The following is a 16,714-nucleotide window of genomic DNA, read 5'->3' on the forward strand; positions in this document are numbered from 1 at the left end:
TTTAGTTGAGGGAGCCTTTGCATTGTTAACTGTCAGGAGAACAATAATGTATATGTGAATGAACAATCAGTTTGTACAAAGCAGTGTGTCATACTTGGGAAAAAGGCAAAGAACATGCTAGTCTTTTTGTCAGGTCATTGTGAAGCGTCAGTTGTCCTCTACTACAAAATACAAGGTCCCTGCAAAATGAACTAATTCTCTGCATTCTGTTGGCTTCAATGGTAAGTTGCTGAATAGGGGGTTCTCTGAGGGGGAGGGGTCACTCATTATTTACATTAGTCAGGTATAAAAGACAAGGGTTGACCAGGTAGGATATCAGTTCACAGCAACAGCACATCTACAGCCAACATGAGCAACACCGGCATGAACATGAGGGGCAAGGTACTTTCAGAAGTCTTTATGTAATAATCAGGAATTACTGTTTGCAATATCACAGTTTATTCCTAGCTAATCTATTTCTAACCATTACAATTCCCTTCTTTCAGATCACCTTCTACGAGGAGAAGAACTTCCAGGGTCGTTCTTATGAGTGCATGAATGACTGCTCTGACATGTCCTCCTCCCTGAGCAGGAGCCAGTCCTGCAGGGTGGAGAGCGGCTGCTTCATGGTCTACGATCGTTCCAACTACATGGGAAACCAGTACTTCATGAAGAGGGGCGAGTACTCCGACTGCATGAGCATGATGGGAATGAGGGACTGCATCAAGTCTTGCCGTATGATCCCCATGGTGGGTATACAACTGTAACCGACGATTCTACCATGGGTGACCACCCGACAACTCTTTACATTAAATCATTAATTCATAATTCTTCTCCCCAAAGCAGCACAGAGGCCAGTTCAGGATGAAGATCTATGAGAAGGAGAACTTCGGTGGTCAGAGTCACGAGATGATGGAGGACTGTGACAACATCATGGAGCATTACCGCATGAACGAGTGCCAGTCCTGCAACGTGATGGACGGTCACTGGCTGATGTACGAGCAGCCCCAGTTCAGAGGCAAGATGATGTACCTGAGGCCCGGAGAGTACAGGAACTTCATGGACATGGGCATGAGCGGTCAGAGGTTCATGAGCATGAGGCGTATCACCGATTCCTGCTAAATGTTCACTGAATGTTTCCTGAATTTATAAAATGCCAAATAAAAAATGAACCTTGAATGTGACTTTTGTCATGCTTATTGTCCAACTGTTAAAATCACACATTATTAATTGAAATTAATTATATAAGATTTATTTGACAGTAGGCAACTATTAGCAATGAAAATGTTGATTCTAACATGTTTTATATCTGATGAGAAATGTGTTGCAAGATTGACAACAACAAAAAACATAGAATGCCACAATTGATATTGGATGACGGATAAATACACTGGGTTGATGACGTGACAAAACTTTGGGTAATTAAATAAAAATGAGATTATTACATTTTTAAGCCAAGGTATTATTTTTAAGTGTACGTGGTACCAGAGCACCCTAGGCAGAAGGTCCATGATCGATTTCGTTATCGTTTCATCGGACCTGAGGCCGTATGTTTTGGACACTCGGGTAAAGAGAGGGGTGGAGTTGTCAACTGATCACCATCTGGTGGTGAGTTGGGTCGAGTGCCGGGGGAAGCCTCTGGATAGACCTGGTAAGCCCAAACGTGTAGTTCGGGTGAACTGGGAATGTCTGGAGGAGGCCCAAGTTCAGGAGGCCTTCAACTCGCACCTCCGGCGGAGCTTTTCGGGCATTCCTGTGGAGGTTGGGGACATTGAACCAGAGTGGTCGGTGTTCAAAGCCTCTATTGCCGAAGCGGGGAGCTGTGGTCTCAAGGTCCTAGGTGCCTCAAGGGGCGGTAACCCTCGAACCTCCTGGTGGACACCGGTGGTCAGGGAAGCCGTCCGACTGAAGAAGGAGGCCCTCAGGGATTTGTTATCCCGGGGGACTCCCGAGGCAGTTGCAAGGTACCGACAGGCCCGAAGGGCAGCAGCCTCATCCGTGGCCGAGGCAAAGCAGCGGGTGTGGGAGAAGTTCGGAGAAGACACGGAGAAGGACTTTCGGGCGGCACCAAAGTTGTTCTGGAAAACTGTCCGACACCTCAGGAGGGGGAAGCAGGGAACCATCCAAGCTGTGTCCAGTAAGGATGGGACGTTGTTGACCTCAACTGATGGAGTGTTAGGGCGTTGGAAGGAACACTTTGAGGAACTCCTGAACCCGACAACTCCGCCCTCTATGTTAGAGGCAGAGCTGGAGTATGACGGGGGATCAACACCAATCTCCCGGGGGGAGGTCACTGAGGTCGTCAAACAACTCCACAGTGGCAAAGCCCCGGGGGTGGATGAGATCCGCCCGGAAATGCTGAAGGCTCTGGGTGTTGAGGGACTGTCATGGTTGACACGTCTCATCAACGTTGCGTGGAAGTCGGAAACGGTACCGAAGGAGTGGCAGACCGGGGTGGTGATTCCCCTTTTTAAAAAGGGGGATCAGAGGGTGTGTGCCAATTACAGAGGCATCACACTACTCAGCCTCCCCGGGAAAGTTTACTCTAAGGTACTCGAAAGGAGGGTCAGGCCGATTGTCGAACCTCAGATTGAGGAGGAACAATGCGGATTCCGTCCTGGTCGTGGAACGACGGATCAGCATTTTACTCTCGCAAGGATCCTGGAGGGGGCCTGGGAGTACGCTTATCCGGTCTACATGTGTTTTGTAGACTTGGAGAAGGCGTATGACCGAGTTCCCAGTGACTTACTGTGGGAGGTGCTGCGGGAGTATGGGGTGAGGGGGTCTCTACTCAGGGCCATCCAATCTCTGTACTCCCAAAGCGAGAGCTGTGTCCGGGTCCTCGGCAGTAAGTCGGACCCATTTCCGGTGAGGGTTGGCCTCCGCCAGGGCTGCGCTTTGTCACCAATCCTGTTTGTAATATATATGGATCGGATTTCGAGGCGTAGTCGTGGGGGAGGGGGTCTGCAGTTCAGTGGACTAAGGATTGCACCACTGCTTTTTGCAGATGATGTGGTTCTAATGGCTTCATCGGTCTGCGACCTTCAGCACTCACTGGATCGGTTCGCAACCGAGTGTGAAGCGGCTGGGATGAAGATCAGCACCTCCAAATCTGAGGCCATGGTTCTCAGCAGGAAACCGATGGACTGTCCACTCCAAGTAGGGAATGAGTCCTTACCCCAAGTGAAGGAGTTCAAGTATCTCGGGGTCTTGTTCTCGAGTGAGGGAACAATGGAGCGTGAGGTGGGCCGGAGAATCGGAGCAGCGGGAGCGGTACTGCAGTCGCTTTACCACACCGTTGTGACGAAAAGGGACCTGAGCCCGAAGGCAAAGCTCTCTGTCTACCGGGCCATTTCCGTTCCTACCCTCACCTATGGTCATGAAGGATGGGTCATGACCGAAAGAACGAGATCGCGGATACAAGCGGCCGAGATGGGTTTTCTCCGCAGGGTGGCTGGTGTCTCCCTTAGGGATAAGGTGAGAAGTTCGGTCATCAGGGAGGGACTCGGAGTTGAGCCGCTCCTCCTTCGCGTCGAAAGGAGCCAGTTGAGGTGGTTCGGGCACCTAGTTAGGATGCCACCTGGGCGCCTCCCTAGGGAGGTGTTCCAGGCACGTCCAGCTGGGAAGAGACCAAGGGGTAGACCTAGGACCAGGTGGAGGGATTATATCTCTTCGCTGGCCTAGGAGCGCCTTGGGATCCCCCAGTCAGAGCTGGTTGATGTCGCCAGGGAAAATAAAGTTTGGGGCTCTCTGCTGGAACTGCTACCCCCGCGACCCGACCACGGATAAGCGGGAGAAGATGGATGGATGGATGGATGGATGGATGGATGGATGGATGGTATTATTTTTATTCAGTAAACTTTGTATTTAGTAAACTTGTCATGGTTTTGGATTTGTGTTGCAATTTTACGGTTATATTTTGAAATTCTGGGTACCACTTTACAATAAGACTAACCCTTATAAAGGATTCATAAAGAGTTTATAATTAGGTTGTAAACACTTTATTAATCATTAAGAACCATTTATAAACCAGTTCTAACATAGTTTTCATACATCAACACAGGCTCACTATTTGGCAAGATGACTAAGTCTTATATTGGCTACTTAGCGAGAATCAACTCAGTGAACAACAGATACCAAGGATCCTGGCTGATGAAGGAGACGAAGTTAGCTAGGTAGCCAATATAAGACTTAGCAGTACAGATAAATGTGGGCTTACTATTTGGCAAGCAACCGGTCACAGTTGCCCTGTTTATCTCATGTCTTACAGAAGCTTATTAATGATTTATAAAGTATTCACAACCTAATAATAAATTAATTTCCAAACTATTCGTAAAACCTCTATAAGGGTAGTCTTATTGTAAAGTGTTACCAAATTCTGTTCTCCCCGTGTCATGGTCTTCCTTCCGTGTATTTGCCCTCCTGTGTATAATTGTCTCATTGTGTTCACCTGTTGCCCCCCCTTGTGTTTCTGCCTCCCCTGCCCAGCTGTGTCTTTTACTGTGATTACCCTTCTGTGTATTTAGTCTTGTCTTCCCTTTTGCTTCCTGTTCGGTAGTCGTCTTTCTCATCCACCTTACCTGCCGGTACCTGTTGTAAGTTTGTTCCTGTTCCTCGTGCTCCTCGATTTGCTGTTTTAGTTGTTACCTGTTTGTCTGTATCATCGGCTCTTTATTAAAGCTAGCTTTTTGTTACATGCCTTTTCCTGCATTTGGGTCCTATTTTCTCCAACCCTGACAGTACTAGACTGAACTGGACACAAACTGTTGACCCCGCTCCACTGTGGCAGGAGGCTGCGCTCCTTCAGGACCAAAACCTCTCTCCACCTGAACAGTTTCTTCCCCTCTGCTACTGGCCTCATCAACAAGGCCCAGGACCCCCACTGAAACTGACTTGTATCCATCCCAGAAAAAACATTATGCATTACATTAATGCACATAACACAATGTGAACAACATCTTGTTATTTAAATACATTTTTTGCACATTTCTTCTCCACATTACCTCTGTTAAATCAGCACAGCTCTCTACTTTAAATACAGCATATAGTATTTGTCATATGTTAATATAGTACATTGTCACCTCTGCAGCAAATGGTCCTTCGAGCCAGAGACTGAGCCACACTCCACACAGTGAACAAATGACTGATTCAGAGACTGATGGCATGCAGACAATGGATGAACCCAACAATGGAAGTCAGGCCCTTTCTACTGAGAACATGGATGGATCCGAAGGTGTCCCAGAGCCTAGCCTTTCACCTGAACCCTTATTGCCCACCTCTCATCCAAAGCACCAAATTCTGCCATCAGTATCCCTGGAAGCATTAGCCAAAGCCCTTACAAAGCCAATTAGCCATCAAGACCTAGGGGCTAGACCCAAAAGAGATAGACGGCCCCCTGGAAAAACTTGTCCATGCTTTTATCATCAGTAGGCTCGACTACTGCAATGGTGTCTTCACAGGTCTCACTAAAAAATCTATTAGGAAGCTGCAGCTGATTCAGAACGCCGCTGCTCGAGTCCTCACTAACACTAAGAAAGTGGTTCACATCACTCCTGTTCTGAAGTCTTTACACTGGCTTCCTGTGTGTCAAAGAATAGATTTCAAAATACTGCTGCTGGTTTATAAAGCTTTGAATGGTTTAGGCCCTAAATACATTTCTGATCTACTGCTAAATTATGAACCATCCAGATCTCTCAGGTCTTCAGGGACTGGTCAGCTTTTTTTGTAAAGCACCTTGAATTGCCTTGTGTTAAAAGGTGCTATATAAATAAACTTGCCTTGCCTTGCCTTGCCTTGCCTTGCCTTGCCTTGCCTTGCCTTGATTACTATGGTTTTCCATGGCAGAAGGCAGCATCCCAAGTATCTCATAGTTTAAGTAGTAAGAGGACACACTTCAGCAAGTCAGCATCAAGTTTCCGTATACAGGCTCTAATATAGTTATATCGTTTCCTTGGTTCATGCACATAATTCAAAGGACTCACCAAAATAAACATTACAAAATGGATCAGAGAGAAAGACGGATGCATTAAATGCGGAATAATCCATAAAATGGACACATGCACCTTAAAGAAGGCCATGTAATGTATGTCCACAACGGGGACAGCACCCTCACAACTCATGCAGTCCTTGATGATGGTGCTGATCGATCCATCCTGCTCTCCTTTGCTGTCCAGTGTTTGGGTCTCTCAACACAGACAGAAACAATCTCACTACGCACAGTGCGGCAGGATATAGTGCAAGTAATTGGAGCAACTGTTTCATTTGGAATTTCCCCTATTGACCAGCGAACTGAAAGGCATGTCTTCAATGGAGCATTCACTGCTGAACATCTCGGTCTTTCAGAGCACACATACCCTGTACAACAGTTACAAGAGCAGTTTTACCATCTCAGAGATATTCCATTACAGCCAATTGACCATGCATGCCCTCTTGTCCTCATTGGCAATAGTTACCATCTCAACAACTGAATACCCCGATAAATAAAGCAAAGAAATTGCAACTCTTGTCTCCTGGTGGTTTGTGGCTCCAGTTTGAATATTTATCTCCAACAAATGGTTGACAATCACTAATGTAGTATTAATATGTGGAGGTTATCCTTCTGAACAAACATGTAAGTATCATAAGTGTGTGTTTTCCAGCTTCTCTCTGCAATAGACTGAAATCCAATGTAAGAATCATTGCTTTTAGTTGAGGGAGCCTTTGCATTGTTAACTGTCAGGAGAACAATAATGTAAATGTGAATGAACAATCAGTTTGTACAAAGCAGTGTGTCATACTTGGGAAAAGGGCAAAGAACATGCTAGTCTTTTTGTCAGATCATTGTGAAGCATCAGTTGTCCTCTACTACAAAATACCAGGTCCCTGCAAAATGAAATAATTCTCTGCATTCTGTTGGCTTCAATGGTAAGTTGCTGAATAGGGGGTTCTCTGAGGGGGAGGGGTCACTAATTATTCACGTTAGTCAGGTATAAAAGACAAGGGTTGACCAGGTAGGATATCAGTTCAAAGCAACAGCACATCTACAGCCAACATGACCAACACCGGCATGAACATGAGGGGCAAGGTACTTTCAGAAGTCTTTATGTAATAATCAGGAATTACTGTTTGCAATATCACAGTTTATTCCGAGCTAATCTATTTCTAACCATTACAATTCCCTTCTTTCAGATCACCTTCTACGAGGAGAAGAACTTCCAGGGTCGTTCTTATGAGTGCACGAATGACTGCTCTGACATGTCCTCCTCCCTGAGCAGGAGCCAGTCCTGCAGGGTGGAGAGCGGCTGCTTCATGGTCTACGATCGTTCCAACTACATGGGAAACCAGTACTTCATGAAGAGGGGCGAGTACTCCGACTGCATGAGCATGATGGGAATGAGGGAGAACATCAAGTCTTGCCGTATGATCCCCATGGTGGGTATACAACTGTAACCGACGATTCTACTATGGGTGACCACCCGACAACTCTTTACATTAAATCATTAATTTATAATTCTTCTCCCCAAAGCAGCACAGAGGCCAGTTCAGGATGAAGATCTATGAGAAGGAGAACTTCGGTGGTCAGAGTCACGAGATGATGGAGGACTGTGACAACATCATGGAGCATTACCGCATGAACGAGTGCCAGTCCTGCAACGTGATGGACGGTCACTGGCTGATGTACGAGCAGCCCCAGTTCAGAGGCAAGATGATGTACATGAGGCCCGGAGAGTACAGGAACTTCATGGACATGGGCATGAGCGGCCAGAGGTTCATGAGCATGAGGCGTATCACCGATTCCTGCAACTAAATGTTCACTGAATGTTTCCTGAATTTATAAAATGCCAAATAAAAAATTAACCTTGAATGTGACTTTTGTCATGCTTATTGTCCAACTGTTAAAATCACACATTATTAATTGAAATTAATTATATAAGATTTATTTGACAGTAGGCAACTATTAGCAATGAAAATGTTGATACTAACATGTTTTATATCTGATGAGAAATGTGTTGCAAGGTTGACAACAACAAAAAACATAGAATGCCACAATTGATATTGGATGACGGATAAATACACTGGGTTGATGACGTGACAAAACTTTGGGTAATTAAATAAAAATGAGATTATTACATTTTTAAGCTAAGGTATTATTTGTATTCAGTAAACTTTGTATTTAGTAAACTTGTCATGGTTTTGGATTTGTGTTGCAATTTTACGGTTATATTTTGAAATTCTGGGTACCACTTTACAATAAGACTAACCCTTATAAAGGATTCATTAAGAGTTTATAATTAGGTTATGAAATAGGTTGTAAACACTATTAATCATTAAGAACCATTTATAAACCAGTTCTAACATAGTTTTCATACATCAACACAGGCTCACTATTTGGCAAGATGACCAAGTCTTATATTGGCTAATTAGCGAGAATCAACTCAGTGAACAACAGATACCAAGGATGCTGGCTGATGAAGGAGACGAAGTTAGCTAGGTAGCTAATATAAGACTTAGCAGTACAGATAAATGTTGGCTCACTATTTGGCAAGCAACCGGTCACAGTTGCCCTGTTTATCTCATGTCTTATAAAAGCTTATTAATGATTTATAAAGTATTCACAACCTAATAATAAATTAATTACAAACTATTCGTAAAACCTTTATAAGGGTAGTCTTATTGTAAAGTGTTACCAAATTCTGTTCTCCCCGTGTCATGGTCTTCCTTCCGTGTATTTGCCCTCCTGTGTATAATTGTCTCATTGTGTTCACCTGTTGCCCCCCCCCCCCCCTTGTGTTTCTGCCTCCCCTGCCCAGCTGTGTCTTTTACTGTGATTACCCTTCTGTGTATTTAGTCTTGTCTTCCCTTTTGCTCCCTGTTCGGTAGTCGTCTTTCTCATCCACCTTACCTGCCGGTACCTGTTGTAAGTTTGTTCCTGTTCCTCGTGCTCCTCGATTTGCTGTTTTAGTTGTTACCTGTTTGTCTGTATCATCGGCTCTTTATTAAAGCTAGCTTTTTGTTACATGCCTTTTCCTGCATTTGGGTCCTATTTTCTCCAACCCTGACAGTACTAGACTGAACTGGACACAAACTGTTCACCCCGCTCCACTCTGGCAGGAGGCTGCGCTCCATCAGGACCAAAACCTCTCTCCACCTGAACAGTTTCTTCCCCTCTGCTACTGGCCTCATCAACAAGGCCCAGGACCCCCACTGAAACTGACTTGTATCCATCCCAGAAAAAACATTATGCATTACATTAATGCACATAACATAATGCGAACAACATCTTGTTATTTAAATTATTTTTTTGCACATTTCTTCTCCACATTACCTCTTTTAAATCAGCACAGCTCTCTACTTTAAATACAGCATATAGTATTTGTCATATGTTAATATAGTACATTGTCACCTCTGCAGCAAATGGTCCTTCGAGACAGAGACTGAGCCACACTCCACACAGTGAACAAATGACTGATTCAGAGACTGATGGCATACAGACAATGGATGAACCCAACAATGGAATTCAGGCCCTTTCTACTGAGAACATGGATGGATCCGAAGGTGTCCCAGAGCCTAGCCTTTCACCTGAACCCTTATTGCCCACCTCTCATCCAAAGCACCAAATTCTGCCATCAGTATCCCTGGAAGCATTAGCCAAAGCCCTGACAAAGCCAATTAGCCATCAAGACCTAGGGGCTAGACCCAAAAGAGATAGACGGCCCCCTGATTACTATGGTTTTCCACGGCAGAAGGCAGCATCCCAAGTATCTCATAGCTTAAGTAGTAAGAGGACACACTTCAGCAAGTCAGCATCAAGTTTCCGTATACAGGCTCTAATATAGTTATATCGTTTCCTTGGTTCATGCACATAATACAAAGGACTCTCCAAAATAAACATTACAAAATGGATCAGAGAGAAAGACGGATGCATTAAATGCGGAATAATCCATAAAATGAACAAATGCACCTTAAAGAAGGCCATGTAATGTATGCAAGGACATTCACTTGACTATTCTCCATGACTTTAATTCAAACAAATCAGCTACAGTGATGTACACATCCCCCTCCTCAGAGGTTCTCTACATGGACAAACCTAACCGCTCCCATCAAGTCATGTTGAAAGCTGTCAATGTACTTCTCCACAACGGGGACAGGACCCTCACAACTCATGCAGTCCTTGATGATGGTGCTGATCGATCCATCCTGCTCTCCTTTGCTGTCCAGTGTTTGGGTCTCTCAACACAGCCTGAAACAATCTCACTACGCACAGTGCGGCAGGATATAGTGCAAGTAATTGGAGCAACTGTTTCCTTTGGAATTTCCCCTATTGACCAGCGAACTGAAAGGCATGTCTTCAACGGAGCATTCACTGCTGAACATCTCGGTCTTTCAGAGCACACATACCCTGTACAACAGTTACAAGAGCAGTTTCACCATCTCAGAGATATTCCATTACAGCCAATTGACCATGCATGCCCTCTTGTCCTCATTGGCAATAGCTACCATCTCAACAACTGAATACCCCGATAAATAATGCAAATAAATTGCAACTCTTGTCTCCTGGTGGTTTGTGGCTCCAGTTTGAATATTTATCTCCAACAAATGGTTGACAATCACTAATGTAGTATTAATATGTGGAGGTTATCCTTCTGAACAAACATGTAAGTATCATAAGTGTGTGTTTTCCAGCTTCTCTCTGCAATAGACTGAAATCCAATGTAAGAATCATTGCTTTTAGTTGAGGGAGCCTTTGCATTGTTAACTGTCAGGAGAACAATAATGTAAATGTGAATGAACAATCAGTTTGTACAAAGCAGTGTGTCATACTTGGGAAAAGGGCAAAGAACATGCTAGTCTTTTTGTCAGATCATTGTGAAGCATCAGTTGTCCTCTACTACAAAATACCAGGTCCCTGCAAAATGAAATAATTCTCTGCATTCTGTTGGCTTCAATGGTAAGTTGCTGAATAGGGGGTTCTCTGAGGGGGAGGGGTCACTAATTATTCACGTTAGTCAGGTATAAAAGACAAGGGTTGACCAGGTAGGATATCAGTTCAAAGCAACAGCACATCTACAGCCAACATGACCAACACCGGCATGAACATGAGGGGCAAGGTACTTTCAGAAGTCTTTATGTAATAATCAGGAATTACTGTTTGCAATATCACAGTTTATTCCGAGCTAATCTATTTCTAACCATTACAATTCCCTTCTTTCAGATCACCTTCTACGAGGAGAAGAACTTCCAGGGTCGTTCTTATGAGTGCACAAATGACTGCTCTGACATGTCCTCCTCCCTGAGCAGGAGCCAGTCCTGCAGGGTGGAGAGCGGCTGCTTCATGGTCTACGATCGTTCCAACTACATGGGAAACCAGTACTTCATGAAGAGGGGCGAGTACTCCGACTGCATGAGCATGATGGGAATGAGGGAGAACATCAAGTCTTGCCGTATGATCCCCATGGTGGGTATACAACTGTAACCGACGATTCTACTATGGGTGACCACCCGACAACTCTTTACATTAAATCATTAATTTATAATTCTTCTCCCCAAAGCAGCACAGAGGCCAGTTCAGGATGAAGATCTATGAGAAGGAGAACTTCGGTGGTCAGAGTCACGAGATGATGGAGGACTGTGACAACATCATGGAGCATTACCGCATGAACGAGTGCCAGTCCTGCAACGTGATGGACGGTCACTGGCTGATGTACGAGCAGCCCCAGTTCAGAGGCAAGATGATGTACATGAGGCCCGGAGAGTACAGGAACTTCATGGACATGGGCATGAGCGACCAGAGGTTCATGAGCATGAGGCGTATCACCGATTCCTGCAACTAAATGTTCACTGAATGTTTCCTGAATTTATAAAATGCCAAATAAAAAATTAACCTTGAATGTGACTTTTGTCATGCTTATTGTCCAACTGTTAAAATCACACATTATTAATTGAAATTAATTATATAAGATTTATTTGACAGTAGGCAACTATTAGCAATGAAAATGTTGATACTAACATGTTTTATATCTGATGAGAAATGTGTTGCAAGGTTGACAACAACAAAAAACATAGAATGCCACAATTGATATTGGATGACGGATAAATACACTGGGTTGATGACGTGACAAAACTTTGGGTAATTAAATAAAAATGAGATTATTACATTTTTAAGCTAAGGTATTATTTGTATTCAGTAAACTTTGTATTTAGTAAACTTGTCATGGTTTTGGATTTGTGTTGCAATTTTACGGTTATATTTTGAAATTCTGGGTACCACTTTACAATAAGACTAACCCTTATAAAGGATTCATTAAGAGTTTATAATTAGGTTATGAAATAGGTTGTAAACACTATTAATCATTAAGAACCATTTATAAACCAGTTCTAACATAGTTTTCATACATCAACACAGGCTCACTATTTGGCAAGATGACCAAGTCTTATATTGGCTAATTAGCGAGAATCAACTCAGTGAACAACAGATACCAAGGATGCTGGCTGATGAAGGAGACGAAGTTAGCTAGGTAGCTAATATAAGACTTAGCAGTACAGATAAATGTTGGCTCACTATTTGGCAAGCAACCGGTCACAGTTGCCCTGTTTATCTCATGTCTTATAAAAGCTTATTAATGATTTATAAAGTATTCACAACCTAATAATAAATTAATTACAAACTATTCGTAAAACCTTTATAAGGGTAGTCTTATTGTAAAGTGTTACCAAATTCTGTTCTCCCCGTGTCATGGTCTTCCTTCCGTGTATTTGCCCTCCTGTGTATAATTGTCTCATTGTGTTCACCTGTTGCCCCCCCCCCCCCTTGTGTTTCTGCCTCCCCTGCCCAGCTGTGTCTTTTACTGTGATTACCCTTCTGTGTATTTAGTCTTGTCTTCCCTTTTGCTCCCTGTTCGGTAGTCGTCTTTCTCATCCACCTTACCTGCCGGTACCTGTTGTAAGTTTGTTCCTGTTCCTCGTGCTCCTCGATTTGCTGTTTTAGTTGTTACCTGTTTGTCTGTATCATCGGCTCTTTATTAAAGCTAGCTTTTTGTTACATGCCTTTTCCTGCATTTGGGTCCTATTTTCTCCAACCCTGACAGTACTAGACTGAACTGGACACAAACTGTTCACCCCGCTCCACTCTGGCAGGAGGCTGCGCTCCATCAGGACCAAAACCTCTCTCCACCTGAACAGTTTCTTCCCCTCTGCTACTGGCCTCATCAACAAGGCCCAGGACCCCCACTGAAACTGACTTGTATCCATCCCAGAAAAAACATTATGCATTACATTAATGCACATAACATAATGCGAACAACATCTTGTTATTTAAATTATTTTTTTGCACATTTCTTCTCCACATTACCTCTTTTAAATCAGCACAGCTCTCTACTTTAAATACAGCATATAGTATTTGTCATATGTGAATATAGTACATTGTCACCTCTGCAGCAAATGGTCCTTCGAGACAGAGACTGAGCCACACTCCACACAGTGAACAAATGACTGATTCAGAGACTGATGGCATACAGACAATGGATGAACCCAACAATGGAATTCAGGCCCTTTCTACTGAGAACATGGATGGATCCGAAGGTGTCCCAGAGCCTAGCCTTTCACCTGAACCCTTATTGCCCACCTCTCATCCAAAGCACCAAATTCTGCCATCAGTATCCCTGGAAGCATTAGCCAAAGCCCTGACAAAGCCAATTAGCCATCAAGACCTAGGGGCTAGACCCAAAAGAGATAGACGGCCCCCTGATTACTATGGTTTTCCACGGCAGAAGGCAGCATCCCAAGTATCTCATAGCTTAAGTAGTAAGAGGACACACTTCAGCAAGTCAGCATCAAGTTTCCGTATACAGGCTCTAATATAGTTATATTGTTTCCTTGGTTCATGCACATAATTCAAAGGACTCTCCAAAATAAACATTACAAAATGGATCAGAGAGAAAGACGGATGCGTTAAATGCGGAATAATCTATAAAATGGACAAATGCAGCTAAAAGAAGGCCATGTAATGTATGCAAGGACATTCACTTGACTATTCTCCATGACTTTAATTCAAACAAATCAGCTACAGTGATGTACACATCCCCCTCCTCAGAGGTTCTCTACATGGACAAACCTAACCGCTCCCATCAAGTCATGTTGAAAGCTGTCAATGTACTTCTCCCCAACGGGGACAGGACCCTCACAACTCATGCAGTCCTTGATGATGGTGCTGATCGATCCATCCTGCTCTCCTTTGCTGTCCAGTGTTTGGGTCTCTCAACACAGCCTGAAACAATCTCACTACGCACAGTGCGGCAGGATATAGTGCAAGTAATTGGAGCAACTGTTTCCTTTGGAATTTCCCCTATTGACCAGCGAACTGAAAGGCATGTCTTCAACGGAGCATTCACTGCTGAACATCTCGGTCTTTCAGAGCACATATACCCTGTACAACAGTTACAAGAGCAGTTCCACCATCTCAGAGATATTCCATTACAGCCAATTGACCATGCATGCCCTCTTGTCCTCATTGGCAATAGCTACCATCTCAACAACTGAATACCCCGATAAATAAAGCAAAGAAATTGCAACTCTTGTCTCCTGGTGGTTTGTGGCTCCAGTTTGAACATGTATCTCCAACAAATGGTCGACAATCACTAATGTAGTATTAATATGTGGAGGTTATCCTTCTGAACAAACGTTTCTTTTGTCATGCTTATTGTCCAACTGTTAAAATCACACATTATTAATTGAAATTAATTATATAAGATTTATTTGACAGTCGGCAACTATGTTGATACTAAAATGTTTTATATCTGATGAGAAATGTGTTGCAAGGTTGCAAATGTAAGTATCATAAGTGTGTGTTTTCCAGCTTCTCTCTGCAATAGACTGAAATCCAATGGAAAAATCATTGCTTTTAGTTGAGGGAGCCTTTGCGTTGTTAACTGTCAGGGGAACAATAATGTAAATGTGAATGAACAATCAGTTTGTACAAAGCAGTGTGTCATACTTAGGAAAAGGGCAAAGAACATGCTAGTCTTTTTGTCAGATCATTGTGAAACATCAGTTGTCCTCTACTACAAAATACCAGGTCCCTGCAAAATGAACTAATTCTCTGCATTCTGTGGGCTTCAATGGTAAGTTGCTGAATAGGGGGTTCTCTGAGGGGGAGGGGTCACTAATTATTTACATTAGTCAGGTATAAAAGACAAGGATTGACCAGGTAGGATATCAGTTCACAGCAACAGCACATCTACAGCCAACATGACCAACACCGGCATGAACATGAGGGGCAAGGTACTTTTAGAAGTTTTTTTGTAATAATCAGGAATTACTGTTTGCAATATTACAGTTTATTCCTAGCTAAGCTATTTCTAACCATTACAATTCCCTTCTTTCAGATCACCTTCTACGAGGAGAAGAACTTCCAGGGTCGTTCTTATGAGTGCACGAATGACTGCTCTGACATGTCCTCCTCCCTGAGCAGGAGCCAGTCCTGCAGGGTGGAGAGCGGCTGCTTCATGGTCTACGATCGTTCCAACTACATGGGAAACCAGTACTTCATGAAGAGGGGCGAGTACTCCGACTGCATGAGCATGATGGGAATGAGGGACTGCATCAAGTCTTGCCGTATGATCCCCATGGTGGGTATACAACTGTAACCGACGATTCTACTATGGGTGACCACCCGACAACTCTTTACATTAAATCATTAATTTATAATTATTCTCCCCAAAGCAGCACAGAGGCCAGTTCAGGATGAAGATCTATGAGAAGGAGAACTTCGGTGGTCAGAGTCACGAGATGATGGAGGACTGTGACAACGTCATGGACCGTTACCGCATGAACGAGTGCCAGTCCTGCAACGTGATGGACGGTCACTGGCTGATGTACGAGCAGCCCCAGTTCAGAGGCAAGATGATGTACATGAGGCCCGGAGAGTACAGGAACTTCATGGACATGGGCATGAGCGGCCAGAGGTTCATGAGCATGAGGCGTATCACCGATTCCTGCTAAATGTTCACTGAATGTTTCCTGAATTTATAAAATGCCAAATAAAAAATTAACCTTGAATGTGACTTTTGTCATGCTTATTGTCCAACTGTTAAAATCACACATTATTAATTGAAATTAATTATATAAGATTTATTTGACAGTCGGCAACTATTAGCAATGCAAATGTTGATACTAACATGTTTTATATCTGATGAGAAATGTGTTGCATGGTTGACAACAACAAAAAACATAGAATGCCACAATTGATATTGGATGACGGATAAATACACTGGGTTGATGACGTGACAAAACTTTGGGTAATTAAATAAAAATGAGATTATTACATTTTTAAGCTAAGGTATTATTTGTATTCAGTAAACTTTGTATTTAGTAAACTTGTCATGGTTTTGGATTTGTGTTGCAATTTTACGGTTATATTTTGAAATTCTGGGTACCACTTTACAATAAGACTAACCCTTATAAAGGATTCAGAAAGAGTTTATAATTAGGTTATGTATTAGGTTGTAAACACTTTATTAATTATTAAGAACCATTTATAAACCAGTTCTAACATAGTTTTCATACATCAACACAGGCTCATTATTTGGTCTTATATTGGCTACTTAGCGAGAATCAACTCAATGAACAACAGATACCAAGGATGCTGGCTGATGAAGGAGACGAAGTTAGCTAGGTAGCCAATATAAGACTTAGCAGTACAGATACATGTGGGCTCACTATTTGGCAAGCAACCGGTCACAGTTGCCCCGTTTATCTCATG

General features: G+C 43.3%; 4 protein-coding genes across 4 annotated transcripts; all 4 read left to right on the top strand.

The window, feature by feature from the left end:
- Positions 1 to 348: 348 nt before the first annotated feature.
- On the top strand, positions 349 to 1,101 carry LOC117442653 (gamma-crystallin M2-like). Its single transcript, XM_034078613.2, has 3 exons — positions 349 to 381; positions 486 to 728; positions 826 to 1,101. Exons 1-3 carry the CDS (start codon positions 349 to 351, stop codon positions 1,099 to 1,101), a joined length of 552 nt encoding a protein of 183 aa, XP_033934504.1.
- Positions 1,102 to 7,009: 5,908 nt separating this feature from the next.
- Positions 7,010 to 7,765, top strand: LOC117442635 (gamma-crystallin M3-like). Its single transcript, XM_034078596.1, has 3 exons — positions 7,010 to 7,042; positions 7,147 to 7,389; positions 7,487 to 7,765. The coding sequence occupies exons 1-3, from the start codon at positions 7,010 to 7,012 to the stop codon at positions 7,763 to 7,765; spliced, it is 555 nt and encodes a 184-aa protein (XP_033934487.1).
- A 3,268-nt stretch (positions 7,766 to 11,033) lies between these two features.
- Positions 11,034 to 11,789, top strand: LOC117442638 (gamma-crystallin M3-like). Its single transcript, XM_034078600.1, has 3 exons — positions 11,034 to 11,066; positions 11,171 to 11,413; positions 11,511 to 11,789. Exons 1-3 carry the CDS (start codon positions 11,034 to 11,036, stop codon positions 11,787 to 11,789), a joined length of 555 nt encoding a protein of 184 aa, XP_033934491.1.
- Positions 11,790 to 15,201: 3,412 nt separating this feature from the next.
- On the top strand, positions 15,202 to 15,954 carry LOC117442649 (gamma-crystallin M3-like). The gene is made up of 3 exons (XM_034078610.1): positions 15,202 to 15,234; positions 15,339 to 15,581; positions 15,679 to 15,954. Exons 1-3 carry the CDS (start codon positions 15,202 to 15,204, stop codon positions 15,952 to 15,954), a joined length of 552 nt encoding a protein of 183 aa, XP_033934501.1.
- Positions 15,955 to 16,714: the final 760 nt, after the last annotated feature.

Source organism: Pseudochaenichthys georgianus, unplaced genomic scaffold (assembly GCF_902827115.2).
Source record: "Pseudochaenichthys georgianus unplaced genomic scaffold, fPseGeo1.2 scaffold_449_arrow_ctg1, whole genome shotgun sequence".
Taxonomy (NCBI): domain Eukaryota; kingdom Metazoa; phylum Chordata; class Actinopteri; order Perciformes; family Channichthyidae; genus Pseudochaenichthys; species Pseudochaenichthys georgianus.